This window comes from Vicugna pacos, chromosome 15 (assembly GCF_048564905.1).
Source record: "Vicugna pacos chromosome 15, VicPac4, whole genome shotgun sequence".
NCBI lineage: Eukaryota > Metazoa > Chordata > Mammalia > Artiodactyla > Camelidae > Vicugna > Vicugna pacos.
The window spans coordinates 2,121,944-2,137,160 of NC_133001.1; the positions used below are offsets into that span (position 1 = coordinate 2,121,944).

The following is a 15,217-nucleotide window of genomic DNA, read 5'->3' on the forward strand; positions in this document are numbered from 1 at the left end:
CTCTTTGTGGCTTACTTCACTTAGAATGATGATCTCCAGGTTCATCCATGTTGCTGCAAATGGCTTATTGATTTAATGAATAAATTAATAATGACACAAACTTTGGAAAGCTTTCTGGAACGCAAATACAGAAAAACGTAACTGAAAGAGGTGAAGAAAACTGTGGTAAACATGAAAAAATATTGTTCATTCACATACACACAAGCGCACACACACACACACACACACACACACACACACACACACACACACACACACACACACACACACACACACACAGCCAAATGGTTCTGGCTTTCATTACATCAGCAAACCCCTTTACCAGATACATAACATAATCGCAGGAGTGCACTGCCATCGTGTTCAGGAGTCTCCGCACACTCAGGAGGAGGAGATTATGGAGAATGTGCACACAAGGGGCCGGGGACCTTGGGAGCCACCTCAGAAGTCTGTCTACCACGAATCCCCATCAAAGGAACCTCTAAAGCATATACTTCAAGATAGGAGGAAAATAATCCCAGACAGAAGATCTGAGACATAAAAAAGAAGAGCGAGCAGAGGAAATATGAAACACATGGGTAAGTCGACGCAAATATCAGCTACTGAGAATAACAAAATACCTGATTTGCGAAATTAATGAAATAAGAAAATTAAAATATCAGCTTACAAAAGTATACAAATTCAAAGGGAATAATTATTCTTGAAGAATTCTAGGATCTATGTATTATTTAAAAGAAAAATAAATATATTGATAAAAGATACATTTAAATTAAACATATAGGGTAAAATTTTTAGACTAACCAATAAAGAACAGAAATAGACTGTATACTTTCAAAACAAGAGAGGGAGGTTTAAAATGGAAAAATTACTGCACTGCACCCTGAGATGCTCCTTCCCAACTCTTTCCTTCACTCACTGTCAGACTTGTCTCACAGTCTGGTGGATCTCCCAGCTTCTCCCAGCTTCTCCCAGCTTCTTCCTGATTTTCCCACACAGCTTTCCCCCCTATCAATTAATTGACATTTGCTTCTCACATGATGTCCCTGGATGAACACAAATCCAAAATTCATTTTATAAAATGAATACATCCATGACAGCAAAACCAGACAATGGCAATGTAAGCAAGGGAAAAGGCAGTAAAGGCCAGTCTTATTTATGAACGCAGTAAAAAGTTCCAAACCAAAACACGAGGATACTAAACTTAGCAATGTATATGAAAGTAATACTCTGACCAAGTTGGTTTAAAAGCAAGTTTGGTTTAATACTAGAAAATCAATTAAGGTCTGGGAAAAGAAACAAGATTCATAATAGTTGAAAGGGAAGAAATAAATCTGTTATCATCCCTAGATGGTGGGATGTTCTATGTGGAAAAAACAAAAGAATCCACAGATAACTTATTAGAATTAGAAAACTTAACAAAATTGATTGATATATGATTAATATATGAATTTTAAAATACCACTTGCAATAGCATAAAAAGCAAGGTACCTGGAATTATAGTAAAACTTATGCACGATCTTTATTGATAAAATTATTCAAAATTTTATGAAGGTATTAATAAGATTTAAATAGATGTAAGTACACCTTGTTCATGTTTAGGGCAACTCATTATCATAAAAAACATCAATCCTACCAAGCAGATATAGCAAAATCCCCAAAGGATTTGCCCCTGTGAAATTTGAAAAGCTGATTCCAAAATTTATGTTGATGAGGGGAGGGTACAGCTCAGTGGCAGAGAGCATGCTCAGCATGCATGAGGTCCTAGGTTCAATCCCCAGCACCACCATTAAAAAAAAAAAAAACTTCTACTGATGAACAAAGACCCCAGAAAAGAAGCAGTGGGCTCTCACTCTGAGAATTCACCTGCCTTATCACATGACTCAGCATCCAGCAGCAGCTGGTTTCACAGAAAGATGGAACCATTACCCGGGCAGTTACCATACCAGCTGGGAGACAACACCCTGTGCAGCTGGGTGCTGTCCTGCAGCCGTGTGGTATATGCCTTCGTCCAGAGGACACTATGTGGTGCTGCCTCCCCCAAAGCCAGGAACCCTCATAGACCACCGGAAGGACCTTTACTCCCCCGTCACCACAACACGGGGCTCGGTAGGTTTGGAGATCCTAGTGTCCAAGAGATGAACACTACCATCTGAGAACTGACTATGAAGTAGAAGCTGGAGCTGTCCCCAGGCTAAGCTGAGCTCTCATGCGTGGAGCCAACAGGAAGAGGAAGTGGTGATTACACCGAACAAGGTGCCTGATGGTTCCTTGGAACTGACAAGCAGAAGGCATAAACCCAGGGCGGGCTGGGAGTCAGGGGGAAGGCAGCAAGTCGGGGCAGGGGTCACAGAGGTCAGTCCATCTTGTCTAGATTTGTTAGTTGGGCTGAAGTATCCCAGAGGCTTTGGGCCATGTGAGGATCTCGGGCAGCTTTAGGGGCAAGAGTTATCACACCGGAACTGCTAAAATGTTTTCCAGAGATGCCATCTAGCTCCTTTGCCAAGCTCAGGTAGAGCACTGGGACTGCACCCTGTTTGCTGTTTTGCGGAGACACGGGGGTGGGGGAGGAGGAGGAGGAGGAGGAATAAAAGCCAGTCAGGCTGTAGCCTGAAGGGACAGGCTGAGCAGCAGACCCCCTGCCCCAACCCCTTCAGGCAGAGCCAGCTCCTCCCCACCCACCTTAAAGAAGAAGCTAAGGAGCCAGAAGATGAAACGATATAACCAAGAGAAATTCTTCATGATCTCCGTGTACACAACGCCAGGGTCCACGGAGTTCACAGTCACACCTGCGAGAGACAGAGACAACGGTAGTGCAAAGTGCAGTGAGAGGAGGAAAGGGTTAAACGTGGCTCTAGGATGTGCAAAGAGGGGAGGGCCCTACCAGCCCTGCCCGGTGGAGGTGACCAGGGACTCGAGGTGGTGCCAGAAGTCAGGGATCTGTAACTCACATGAATGGCGATATCCGAGCCAGGAAGCAGACTTAAGTATTTGAAAGCGCGGGGTGAACTTTAGGGGGAACACGATGGATGGCGTTGGTATTGGAAAATACTGGGAGACGGAGTTGTGGGTGATGAGCGTTGGAAAAAGGGTTGAAGGGGAGACGTGAAGATGGGGTTGAGAGAAATAGAGGGCGCACAGATGACAAAGGGTGGAGGTTAACAGCTGGCTGGGGGGATACTGGGAATATTTCATGGTCAGAACATACTGGGATGAGATGCGAAGGACTGGGAGGAAGCCCTGGCAGTGGAGGAGGAGGGGCCGCCAGGGGCAATTACCTGTCCCTTGAAGTCTCTGGGCAAGCTTCCCAGTGAATGAGGCCAAAAGCAGTTTGCTGCAGTCATAGTTCTGGTTGAAGGTCAAAGGTCTACCAGCCCCTGTCAGATGTTTCTCGTCAATGTACCCTTTCTCTTGCCGGAAGGAAGACACGTTGACCACTCGGGCTGCCCCCGCCCGTTGTAGGGCCCCTGGGAGGAGAGAGGACCACACACTCTCAGGGCAAGGCCGGGAGTTCACGCCCACGCCCGCCCCCCAGCCTGCTTCTCCAGGAGCCCCGGGGGGCGGGGCCCCTCCTGGGCTGTCAGGAGCGCGGCCCCCGCGCAGGCGCCCAGGTGAGGCGCGGGGGAGCTGGGTGTGCCAGAGGCTGCGTTTCCGTTCCAGCTGCTTTCCTAACGCTTTTCCTCTTGTATTTCAGTGTGTCTTATGTTTTGTTTGGGGGTTTTGTTTTTTGGTCTTTGTTGCAGTTTTTTGGTTTATTTGCCTAAAATAAAAGTGGGGTTTTGCCTTGCTCTTCTTCCACCTGCCAGCTGGAGGTAATGCAATTGACCCTGGTTCATGTTTTTATCTCACTGACGGCTAAGAGAGGGAAGGAGAGACTGGAAACGCTGTGAAAGCTGTCTTTCACACATTCATAGATTCAGTCACTTACTTATTCATCGCAGAACTATATCCATTAGGCCCCTGGACTATGAAAGACACAAGCTACCTGCTAAGGACATATGGGTGCTAAGTTTAAGGGACAAGAAACGTATGCAGAGATAGTTGGAAAAGCGGGGCTTTAAAAAATATTTAAACTACCTTCAAAAAAAGAAAGTAAAGTATAATTACTCTCAAGAGAACAAGTTAAATCTTAAAAAAGAAAAAGAAAAAAGAGTATGTAACTATAATAAAAAAAAAGTCTGGATTATATAAAGTATGAAAAATACTAGCCGTCACATATGAGTTTGCCTGTTGTTTCAAAATGCTAAAACTGTCTTGAGCCTACATTTAAAGGAAGAATCACAAATGAAAAGTTGAGCAGGAGGTATGTAGCCAAAAGTTGTTGGCGAGAAGATTATTCTTAAAGAAGACAATGAACCCCAAACTTGCAGACACAGTGACATAAAGGCCAAAGGGGCTCACAGCCAAGCTGGAGGCTGATCTTCATGCAGCAGCGTCAGTGCAGGAACAGAGATGGGCACAGGGGCGAAGGGAGCCCTGGAAATGGGGGCAGCTGGGGAGGCAGAGGGGTCAGGGCAGAGTCCACAGCACAAACGGTATCTGTGCTGAGTGTTGGCAGCTGAGCTAAAGCTACTCTGCCTTAAAGGGATGGGAAGGGATATTCCAGATAAAGGGAAACCGATGTGCAAAAGCGCAGCCAGAATTCAAAAAGGACTGTGGTCCAAGAGATACACATTGGCTGGCTGGTGACAAGAGTATAGGTCTGGGAAAGGCAACGGTGAGGCTCTCAGTCTGCAGAGGGACTTGTAAGTGGAGAGAAGCAGCTTAGGTTTTATATCTATAAAGCGTAGACTACCTTCAAAGGACCTGAAGCAAGACAGTGGTATGATGAACGGTGATTTAGTGGCAGGAGGGAAGACAGGAGAGAAGACAGTTTAAGGAACTATTATTAAGCAAAGTACACATAGGTTGTTGTAGCATATTACACTTTTTGGAAAGGGGGAAGAAAATTTTATACTTGCAGATGCACTGAGTTTGACCCTGCACTTTCTGCACTTTCCCGTTGGGGTTTCTTTAATTGCTCACTAAAAGGGAACATGAGACCCTGGCAATGGCAGCTCCCCCCAGGAGGGGGATGGGGAGCTGCTTTTCAAGGAGAGGAGACTTCCTTTTCTTCCTTTTTTTCTTTTTTTTTCTCCATATCCTTTTGTATACTTTCGCGCTTTCGATTTTGTACTTTGGAAGTGTATTACCTGGCCAAAAATTAATTTGCTTTTTAAGAGGTCATTAGACCATCTAGAAAACATTGTTAGGGAGGATGTGCCTGCCACCCTCCCCCACCTCCCCAGGGAGAACGTCCTTAATCCTAGCAGCCCAGTGACCTCAGAAAGCTTTTGCTGAGATGAGTGACTCCTGGTCGGGCTAGTACTCAGACCTGGGGGACAGGAAGGCGGCCTGCATAGATCTTACTTCTTGTTGCTTTTATTTGGGGCTGACTGATTCCATTACCAGCCTCCTAAATCTGGCTGGTGCCAAGTGGGTTCCCCTGCTGTGTCCAGCAAAAGTGTACTGGGGCATCGTTCAGCAAGCATCTGGGGCCCATGGGAGGCAGTAAGACATGAAAATGCCAGAGGAATGAAGACACAGGGGCAGCACAGACAATAAGCAACCATCCTTCCTTACCTTGGAGCAGATTTGTGAGCAGAAAGGGTCCAGTGTAGTTGGTGGCAAAGGTGACATCAAGGCCCTCTGGGGTACGTGTTGTGGGCAATCCTGGGAGGAGATGAAAACATAGGTGGTGGGTGATGAAATGATAGCCCTGAGGGACATGATGACTGGGGAGGATATATAGGGGTTCAGTAGAAAAGCCACAGGAGCATGTATGTGTCAACATCGGGGCAGTGAAGTATGAAGCTACAACTTAAGGTAGCTTCAGTGTCCAATAGGACAGTGTCCGAATGAAGAGTGTTTCCACAGGATATACAGGTTAGGCTTGGGGGATGCCTGTTTTGGGGTCCCTGAGCCAGAAAGGAGGCTCCTGAAATGCGTTTAGGGGAAGTAAGTGAAGACACACACCGCAGACTGCAGCATTGTTAACCAGCAGGTGTATCTCTGGATGCTCACGCAGAAGCCACTGAGCAAAGCTCCGGATGGAGGCCATCGAGCTCATGTCCACCTCACCAAGCAGGAGCTGGTTGCTCTGTGAGGCTGCTCGTATCTCGGCCAGGGCTTGCTGTCCACGCTCACGGCTGCGGCAGGCCAGGATCACACGCGCCCCGCGGCGGGCCAGCTCCTGGGACACGCTCTTCCCGATGCCTGTGGGAGGGCAGCTTCAGAGAAGGCTGGTCCGGGGAGTGCGGAGAGGGCAGCGGACCAAGGGGAGAGACAAGGGTGTGAGAGAGGGTGCTGATCCCCCTCTCTGCCCCCCCCTGTTGGGGCTGTTGGAGGCTGTGGCCCATGTGAGGTGACAGGGCAGGATGAGCACTCACCACTGTTGGCCCCAGTCACCACTGCCGTCTTCCCGGTCAGGTCTGTGGAGCAGTGCTGGAGGTCCCAGAGATAACACTTATGCCAGATACACACACTTAGTCTAAGCAGGAGGACCACCGTGAGGAGGACGGAGCCGGGACCCCAGACTGGGGTGCTGAGTAGAAACCACAGTGACATAGCAGAGAATGCTGGCCTGTCAGTGGAAGCCTTGCCCACAGAGGGTGGGGAGGGACTAGCCAAAGCTAAATAGGGACTAACCAAGAGGTTGGTGTGGAGCAGACACGAAATTTAAGGAGGCATTCCCTCTTGGACGTGTTGGAGCTCCCCGTTTGAACCTGAGAGTGAGTTCCTCCTTAAACTGTTTTTCCTAGTAACCTGATTGCCTCACTCCAATGCTGGCCCATATCAAAGATCAAGAGAGCCAGGACTACTCTGAGCCCTGCATAGGCTCAGATTTGTCTCCACATAAAACTTGGATTCGCACTCTAAGGTGAACTGACAGAGACCCAGGGACTGGAAATCGAATTCCTCATGTCTTGCATCACTCTGTGCTTAAGCAGGGCCATCCCCTTCCTCCCCTACTGGAATGAGACTCGATGAATTCTCCAAACTGAGACAGACCCCCACTCACAACTCTTACATCTGCTCCTTTGTGGACAGACAGATGGCTCTCCAGACTGCCTCTGCTGGGGAGTCACCTTGGCCCTAAAGCAGGGTCCCCTAAGGGTGGTAATGCAATTATTCCCAGGAGTCAGTGTTCTGTCTTCTTCTAGGCCTGTGGGACAACTGCCCCTCTCCAGTTCCGTGAGAACACACACTTGGAAGAAACTGACACACATGGGGCCAATTCTTAAAGCAAGTCAGGTGTTTATTTCTGGCAGACAGACAGAAGGCAGGCAGATTCCCACTGCCTGAGGTTCACGGCCCAGGATGGGGCGGGTGCTTGGAGGGGAGTGATGATATTTGGGGACCTGACTTTTCTGTTAGCTGTGCCACTATCACCTTGGGTTCTGGGGCACCCGTGTGGATGGGACGAGAGGTGCTGCCCTCTTTGTCCTCCTGTTGAGGTTCAGCAGGGCTAAGCAGCTCCTGGGTGGCTGGTTTCCACATGCTCACACCAGGAGCCATCTTCGGCGCTTTTGGCAGCAACATGGGCTTCCTCACCACCTGGGACTTGGCCTTGAGAAGTCCAGGCGCAGGGTGAGACCCCTTCTGAAGATCCTGGCTCTTCTGATCCTTGGGGTCCAGGCCCTGCGGGAGTACACGGGTGCGGCCCACCCATAGCTCACCCAGCAACTCGACCTCCCCCTCCCAGCCGCTGGGCCACTTGGCACCTGGCCATAGTTTGGATCTGGGGCTATGGGCCACAGAGGGGAGCCCCAGGTGCGTGGCGAGAATGCAGAGGCCAGGACTGTGGAAGGTCAGCTTCGAACTGAAGCCTGGCGACGGTAGGCCTAGGTTTAAAGTAGGGAACTGGAGGCTGGGGCTGCAAGCCAGCTCTCAGATGGGAACCCCAGGCGGGAGAGGGAAGAAAACTGACGGCGAGACGCGGGCACAGAAGACAGAGGAACTAAAGCAGGAGCAGCCCAGAGAGGCGCTGAAGAGAACAGAGATGCGGCGGGGCGGGGGCGGGAGGTGGGAAGGAGCTGGGGCGGGGCTGTCTTTGCCTCGGCTGGTCTTCCCTTCCACCGAGGAGGGCGCGCACCGCACGGGCAAGGCTCCCAGAGCCCAGGTGTCAGTCGGGCAAGGTGAGGGTTCCTCGTCCTCCGCCCACGTGGGGTCCTCTGCCAGGTGGGGTTCTCCCTCATCCTGGGGCACAAATCTCATCTGGACCACATGGAGTATGGTCTGCCGTGCCCTGTTCACTGCGTACGGAATGCACTGCGGAGGCGAGAGAGGGTCTCAGTCCAGCAGGCAGGGGTCAGGGAGAGAGGAGATGGTTCTGGAGGACGCGGATCTAGCCCCACCTGCTGTTCTAGGTAGGATTTGCAGGCGGCATCCATCACTTGGTCCACCACCTCCTCCTCCTCCTCCTCCTCCTCGGGAGCCCTCAGCTTCGTTGCCTCTGCCTCAGTGAGACATTCAGGCACGATGTCCCCCTGCGGCACCCGAACTTTAGGTGATGTAGCCTTTTCCGCCTTGCTTCAGGTCACTCTGGGGTCTCGGGCCTGCCTCTCCTGCGTCTATAAGGCAAATCTGGGTGAGAAACCGAGGAGTGGAGAAGGAGGAAGCTTCCTTAAGTTGTCTAATAGGAAGGAAAAACCTTTTGAAAGGGACAATTGACTAAGAGCCTACTATGGGACAGACGCTTCTCGGGTGTGTGACCTAGCTATTTCAATTTTCCTAACAGCTGTAAGCCCATTTTACAGACAAAGAAACTGAAACTCGACAGAAGTTAACCTACATTTGCTTGAGATTACACCCTGAACCCAGGCTATGTATAGCTCTAACCGCAGAGTGCTTGTTATTTGCACTAGTTTAAAGTGTTCAAAACTCTTGAGAGTTCAAAGAACTTGAGAAAGATGGGTGAACAAACAGTGCTGGAAGTATTGGTGTGTTTAGTCTCCTCCCCTCCCCCAAATCAACTTAGGTCCTCACTTCACAATATACATCTCAATAAATTCCAGCTGAATGAAAGGATAAACACACACAGAAATAAAACAAAATAAAAACAAAACATAAAATGTAGGAAAAGTAGTTTAAATTGTCATAGAATCTCTGGGTAAGAGAGAACTACCTAAGCATAAACATCATGTAAGAATAATAAACAAATAGGTAGAAAAGTGTATACCTACAGGTCAAATTTTCCTTTCCTTACTTTTTAAAAAATTCCTATGTACAAGCTGGTAATAGTAATTACCATGTACTGCCACTTAAAGCCTATCAGTCACATACATGGATTCAGTTGCTATATTTTTAGAGTATGTACTAAAATAGTAGAGTATTTTTATCCCCACTTTACAGAATTTGCCCAGGATCAGAGAGCAAGGAAGCAGTGCAGTTGTAATTCATATGCAGGCAGGTCTACCTCTAGAACTTGACTTTATCCTGCTTCCTAAACAAACAAACAAAAATGTTTCCAACAAATATTAAAAAGAATAAATATCCCACAAATATAAAAATGCACATAAATTTTTTTAAAAATCATAAGACCCCCAAGAATAAGCAAAGGACATAGTTCATAAAAGTAGAACTGTTGATGACATTTGAAAAGATGTACAATTTTCAAAAATATCAATTCCAGTTTTATAAATATACCAAAAAGCATATTCTGAAATGAAAATAAAACTATATTCTCTAAAATATTTTCTGTAATGTCATTTATAACAGCAGAATATTGAAAACATAGGTCTAACTAAAAGAGAACAGATGGCTAGTTGTGTGCGAGCTATGTGATGGAACATTATCCCATGATTGGAGGCAATCTTCAGGAAGAATTTACAATACCATAGGAAAATTCTTATGATATGTTAAATGAAAAAACAGGACACAAATTTACATCAGCTATGATCTCAGATATGTAAATCAACAGATGTTGAAGAAAAGGAAAAGCCCAAAATTGTGGGAAAAAAATAACCGTAATGGCGGATATATTTCTTTCCTACACTCCTCTCCATTTTATAAGGTTTCTACAATGATTTTGTATCCTTATATAATCAAGAAAAATCCACTGAGAAGGAAAAAAAAAAACTAGTCCCCCAAAATCCATTAACGACCTAGGAATTTACTAGCAGATTCTTTTTTTTTATTGATTGATTTATAATCATTTTTACAATGTTGTGTCAAATTCTAGTGTAGAGCACAATTTTTCAGTCATACATGAACATATATATATTCATTGTCAAATTTTCCTGTGAGTTACCGTAAGATCTTGTGTATATTTCCCTGTGCTCTACAGTATAATCTTGTTTAATCTATTAATAGCAGATTTTTATGCGCCTCCTCACTTCCCCACAAGTCTTCCCGAACCTGAGTCCTTCCAAAACTCACCTCCCAACAAAATCTTCCCAAACCTTTGCCTCCCCACCCCTAACCTTATTGCCTCATACATGGTGTTCCCCCAAATCATTCTCCTTCAACTTGTGTTCCCTAAACCTCACGCTGAACTCAAAACTCCTTAAGCCTCACTGCCCCTCTGCTAGTGAGAGCAGCGCTGGTGGCAAGCCCAGGGAACGGCCCACAACTCAGTCCAGGCTTGGCCAGAGCAGGGCAGGTAGGTCTGGGAGAGGAGAGTTGGTTAGCCTTCCCCTCCCAGCCTCTCATGTGGCACCTGTGATAAGGACTGTGCCTAGAAGTGGCCTGACCACAGGGGCCAGAAACATTCTTGCACAAATGCTCTCCAAATCTGTTTCTTATTTTAAACTGTCTTGACTTAAACAATTTGACTTTCAAGCGTAGCCTCATTGTTATATAGTCCATTTCTTCCTCCTGAAATTCTCAAAATGGCTCATTCATCTAGCAACACCTCTCCCCAGGGCCTGACCAGTTCTGGTTTTTCCATTTAAGTGGGTAACTCAATGTAAGAGACTTATTACACGCTAAGTCGCTTCTTGTTCTTGGGCTCTGCACCACCCACTGAAACCCTTTCCCCCAGCTTCCCGGTGTGACCGGGCGTCTGTGTGGGCGCGGCGCAGGTGGAGTTCTCCGCCCAGCGCACTGACGCAGCTTCCCTGACCATCCCGAGCGCCCGCGTGGTGGGCGGGCGCCGGGTGGCTCCGAGCTGGCCCAGGGATCGGGACGCGGATCTGAGTGGGCTGTCCCCGCTCTGGCGCACCCTCCGCTGAGCTTAGGCTCACCGAGCCTTTGTCCGCCATCGCCACAGCGGCAGCTCAGACCCTGCAGCTCCACGGCTTCCTAGTCTCTCTGCGTCCGCCCCAGTCTAGGAGCCGCCCAGTTCTAAGGGCCGCCCTGGTCTAAAGGTCGCCCCGGCAGCCGGGCCCACGCATCGCACTTCCGGGTTGCTGGCCCCACCCAGCGGCCGTGCGTGCGTGCGTGCGTCGTCTCTATGGTGGCGGCGGATTCGGAGAGACGACGCTTCTAGAGACAGGAAGCCGATTTGGGGCGGATGGTGTGACTCTAAGCAGCCTGGGGTCTTCGGGGAGCCGAGCGGAGGGAGGTAGGGCCTGGGGGCTACCTCGCTTCATCCCACCTCGGCTTGGGCTCTTTGGTCCACTGGGGCCTGTGCCATCGCCGTTCCTCCTCCGGGATTCCCCGCATCGCCCGATTACTCAGCCCTGGGGTTCCCCTTGCCTGCTCCATGATACCCTCCACGCACCATGTGACCCCCCATCCCATCATGACCCAGACTCAGGGGTCTCTCCCAGTGCCGCATAACAGCGCCCCCAACCCCCACAGGAATCTCCGCCGTCGCCTATTTCCCGTGAGCCTGGTGATTCGGGCGTCTCTCCCCTAGGATGTTCCGCCGGGAGCGCTCCATTCCCCTTCGAGGCTCGGCGGCCGCCCTGTGCAACAACCTCAGTGTGCTGCAGCAGCGCAACCTCACACATTTTGGCGTAGTCCATGGACCCAGCGCCCAGCTTCTCAGCGCTGCTCCTGAGGGGGTGCCCTTGGCCCAGCGCCAGCTCCACGCTAAGGAGGGCGCTGGCGTGAGCTCCCCACTTATCACCCAGGTGAGCCATGGAGTTGGGAGCGGTGCTGCTGAAACCAGCCCTCACCCAGCCCCTCCTCTCCAAACCCCGAGGAAGAGGCCTTGTCTAGCCGTCTGAATTTCCACACTTCTGAGTCCTCGTGTCCCCTGCTCTGACCACCTCTCCCTGCCCTGACTCACCGCCCTCCAGGTCCACTGGTGTGTCCTCCCTTACCGAGTATTGCTGGTACTCGCCTCACATCGAGGAATACAGGTAAGAAAGAAGAGGACCTTCCTGCCCTCCCCAACTAGAGTCTTCTCACCTTCTCCGCAAGGCCCCTAGACCTTTCCCCCATTTACCTCTAAGCATTTCCAAACTTTTGATGTGCTTAGCCCCCTCCTCCTTGTTTCTCATCTTCTCTCCTTCCCTGTTTTTCAGTTCTCAGGTGCCATCTCCAATATCTGCCCCTTTACTAGCCGCATGTCCTTGGGTAATTTGACTTCTCAGAGCCTCAGTGTCCTCCTCTGTAAAATGGGGATAAAAGTAATGCCGACCTCCCAGGGTGGTTTTGAGGATTAATTGGGCTAAGGCTAACATGAGTACGTGGAGTAGTCAACACAGAGCTCAGCAAAGGTCAGCTGAGTTGTGACCCCATCCTCACCCCGTCTTCCAGATGTACGAGTCTGATGGCTCCGTCATGGTCTATTGGCACGCACTGGACTCTGGAGATGCGTCTCTAGGTACCTGTGGGACTGCGTGGGGCAGGGGTAGGGAGTGTTTGTGGGGATGGGGAGATGCTATTTCTAATAGTTTTCCCCTCTCATACTTAGTACAGGCTGTGTTTGCCCGAGGAATTGCTGCCAGTGGTCACTTCATCTGTGTGGGTGAGGGGGCCGAGGGCAGGGCATTGTGGGGTGCTGGGGCATAGGGGTGTGTGCTTTGGCCACAAAGATGCTGGTCTGAGGAAACTGGAGGGTTAGAGGGAAGGGTGGGAGTGAAGAGGGTCTGAAGACTCCAAAAAGCTGTGTGTGGAGGGGTTTAGAGGGGCAGGGTGGGATAGGATAAGGGTGGTGAATATGGGGGCAAGGCTGGTTGGAGCAGTGAGAGGTGGGTTTGTTACTAAGGTCTCTGGGATGGAGGAAGTGCTGAGTGTGGGGGCTGGGGACCTGGGAGGATCAGGAAGCCATCAGTGGAGCACTGCTTCTGCAGGAGCGTGGTCAGGCCGGGTATTGGTGTTTGACATCCCAGCCAAGGGTCCCCACATCGTTCTGAGTGAAGAGCTGGCTGGACACCAGACACCAGTCACAGACATTGCCACCGAGCCTGCCCAGGGCCAGGTAAGTGGATTTCGCCTACCTGTTCCAGTGAGTCTAGGGGCCTTCCCTGCCTTGGGAGGCAGGAGAGCTGGGTTCAAGCAGCTGGATGACTTTAGGCAAATTGCTAGACTCTCCTAGGCTTCAGCAACCTCGGGTCCAGTGACAGCGCCAGGGTTACTTTCCATTTACATGGCATTCAGTCGTTTTCTAACACTTTACAAGGCTGGTGTGAAGAGTTGGGGCAGACAGTTGCCAAGATGCTTTCCCGCTCTGACATGTGTAGCTTCCTTCTCTGAACTTGGGTGAGTCCTGCCTCTTCAGGCCCACCCCCAGTGCCACCTCAGGAAGCCACCCCCCTATTCCAGCTCCCACTGGTTTCCCTCAGCTGAGCCTTGAATTGATACTGCCCTCAGAGACAAGTCCTGTTTCCCCAGCTGGGTCGTAAGCATCTTGGGAACAGGATATGTATCTTCCAATTTGCATCCTGCGCTGCACCTGCCACAGAGCTGGGCCCATGGGCTGTGTCTGCTGCTTGGGGTTTGGGGCTCTCAGGCGGCCCAGAGTCTAGTCGTGACTCTGAGTGTCTCACTGCAAGACCTCCAGAAGGTCATGACACTGTGGCCTGTTTCATCATCCATCCGGTGAGGACGATTATATCCCCTCTCCTAACGCCTGGTGTGTGTGTTCAGTCCGGGAGAGGGAGTAAGACTCTCTAGGGAATACAAGGAAAGTGTTTTATGCTTCCTGAGGGGAGCCTCCAGCTGCCAGCGAGGGCTCCGCACCTTGCCCTTTCCCCAGAGAGGCAAAGATGCGAATTCTGCCTCCCTTCCCCTCCTGCCCCGTGTACAGGACCCAGCAGGGGAGAAAGGGAAGGGCTGATCCTGCCTTTCCCCTCAGGACTGCGTGGCTGACATGGTGACAGCTGATGACTCAGGCTTGCTGTGTGTCTGGCGATCAGGGCCCGAATTCAAATTACTGACCCAAATTCCAGGATTCGGGTAGGTGAGGCAGAAGGGGGCTGAGGCTTTCCTGATGTAGCTTCACGGTGGGAGTGGGCCCGGGTCTGGGAAATCAAAGTGGGTTATCACCCTTGCAGGGTCCCGTGCCCTTCCGTGCAGCTGTGGCAGGGGACCATAGCAGCAGGCTATGGGGACGGGCAGGTGCGTCTGTATGAAGCCAGTACAGGAACTCTGCACGTCCAGATCAACGCGCACGCCCGGGCCGTCTGTGCCCTGGACCTGGCTCCCGACGTGGGCAAGGTCAGTCTCCTCCATCCCTCTATAACCTTGTTCCTGGTGCTGGAATGTTCAGAGGAGGTCCACAGGCTTATCTCTGCCACTCAGTGTAGCCCCCTCTCTGGGCGCCTGGGTTGGGTACAGCCTGTATCAGTCACCTGTCAGCGTGTTCCAACTCCCAATGGTCCTCCCTGTGTTTTCTTTTTTTTTTTTTATAGCTACTCTCTGCGGCTGAAGACACCTTTGTACACATCTGGAAGCTGAGCAGAAGCCCAGAGAGTGGCTACATTGAGGTGTGTATTGTAAGAGGAGTGGAGTGCGGGCCCAAGCGTGAGGCCGCAGGCCCTGAGCAGCCCTCCTCTCCCCTAGGTGGAACACTGTCATGGTGAGTGTGTGCCGGACACCCAGGTGTGTGGTGCCCGATTCTGTGACCCCTCGGGCAGCTCCTTTGCTGTGACTGGCTATGACCTCGCTGAGATCCTGAGATTCAGCAGCATGTGAGAGAGAAGCAGCCCTCCTTCCCCCCTGTGGTATTATTTATAAAGTTTCCCCCCCATCCAGCCCGTGTCTGACTCCTCAGCATCACAGCCATACTCACGTCCAGGTGAACCGAGCTCCAGGGTGGGGGGATGGGACGGGTTCCCGACCAAGC

The 15,217-nt window shown here is 50.4% G+C and overlaps 3 protein-coding genes across 5 annotated transcripts; 1 reads left to right on the forward strand and 2 right to left on the reverse strand.

The window, feature by feature from the left end:
• Positions 1 to 274: 274 nt before the first annotated feature.
• Positions 275 to 6,633, reverse strand: LOC116283564 (retinol dehydrogenase 12-like). Of its 2 annotated transcripts, none has more exons than XM_072938311.1 (6): positions 6,426 to 6,633; positions 6,013 to 6,252; positions 5,620 to 5,709; positions 3,276 to 3,464; positions 2,680 to 2,786; positions 275 to 2,537 (listed from the first exon to the last, which is right to left on the reverse strand). In XM_072938311.1, exons 1-6 carry the CDS (start codon positions 6,601 to 6,603, stop codon positions 2,463 to 2,465), a joined length of 879 nt encoding a protein of 292 aa, XP_072794412.1. In that variant the 5' UTR covers positions 6,604 to 6,633; the 3' UTR covers positions 275 to 2,462. The 2 variants fall into 2 exon arrangements, with proteins under 2 accessions (XP_072794412.1, XP_072794413.1); XM_072938312.1 differs by having other exon boundaries at positions 275 to 2,541; positions 2,679 to 2,786.
• Positions 6,634 to 7,344: 711 nt separating this feature from the next.
• C15H2orf81 (chromosome 15 C2orf81 homolog) lies at positions 7,345 to 11,311 on the reverse strand. Its single transcript, XM_072938370.1, is given in 3 exon segments — positions 7,345 to 8,307; positions 8,394 to 8,609; positions 11,223 to 11,311. Coding segments are annotated over 3 exon segments (1,197 nt in total). The 5' UTR covers positions 11,241 to 11,311.
• On the forward strand, positions 11,012 to 15,125 carry WDR54 (WD repeat domain 54). Of its 2 annotated transcripts, none has more exons than XM_072937424.1 (10): positions 11,012 to 11,542; positions 11,782 to 12,056; positions 12,225 to 12,287; positions 12,688 to 12,754; positions 12,845 to 12,898; positions 13,224 to 13,351; positions 14,228 to 14,328; positions 14,427 to 14,589; positions 14,784 to 14,858; positions 14,935 to 15,125. In XM_072937424.1, the coding sequence occupies exons 2-10, from the start codon at positions 11,841 to 11,843 to the stop codon at positions 15,064 to 15,066; spliced, it is 999 nt and encodes a 332-aa protein (XP_072793525.1). In that variant the 5' UTR covers positions 11,012 to 11,542; positions 11,782 to 11,840; the 3' UTR covers positions 15,067 to 15,125. The 2 variants fall into 2 exon arrangements, with proteins under 2 accessions (XP_072793525.1, XP_072793526.1); XM_072937425.1 differs by having other exon boundaries at positions 11,840 to 12,056.
• Positions 15,126 to 15,217: the final 92 nt, after the last annotated feature.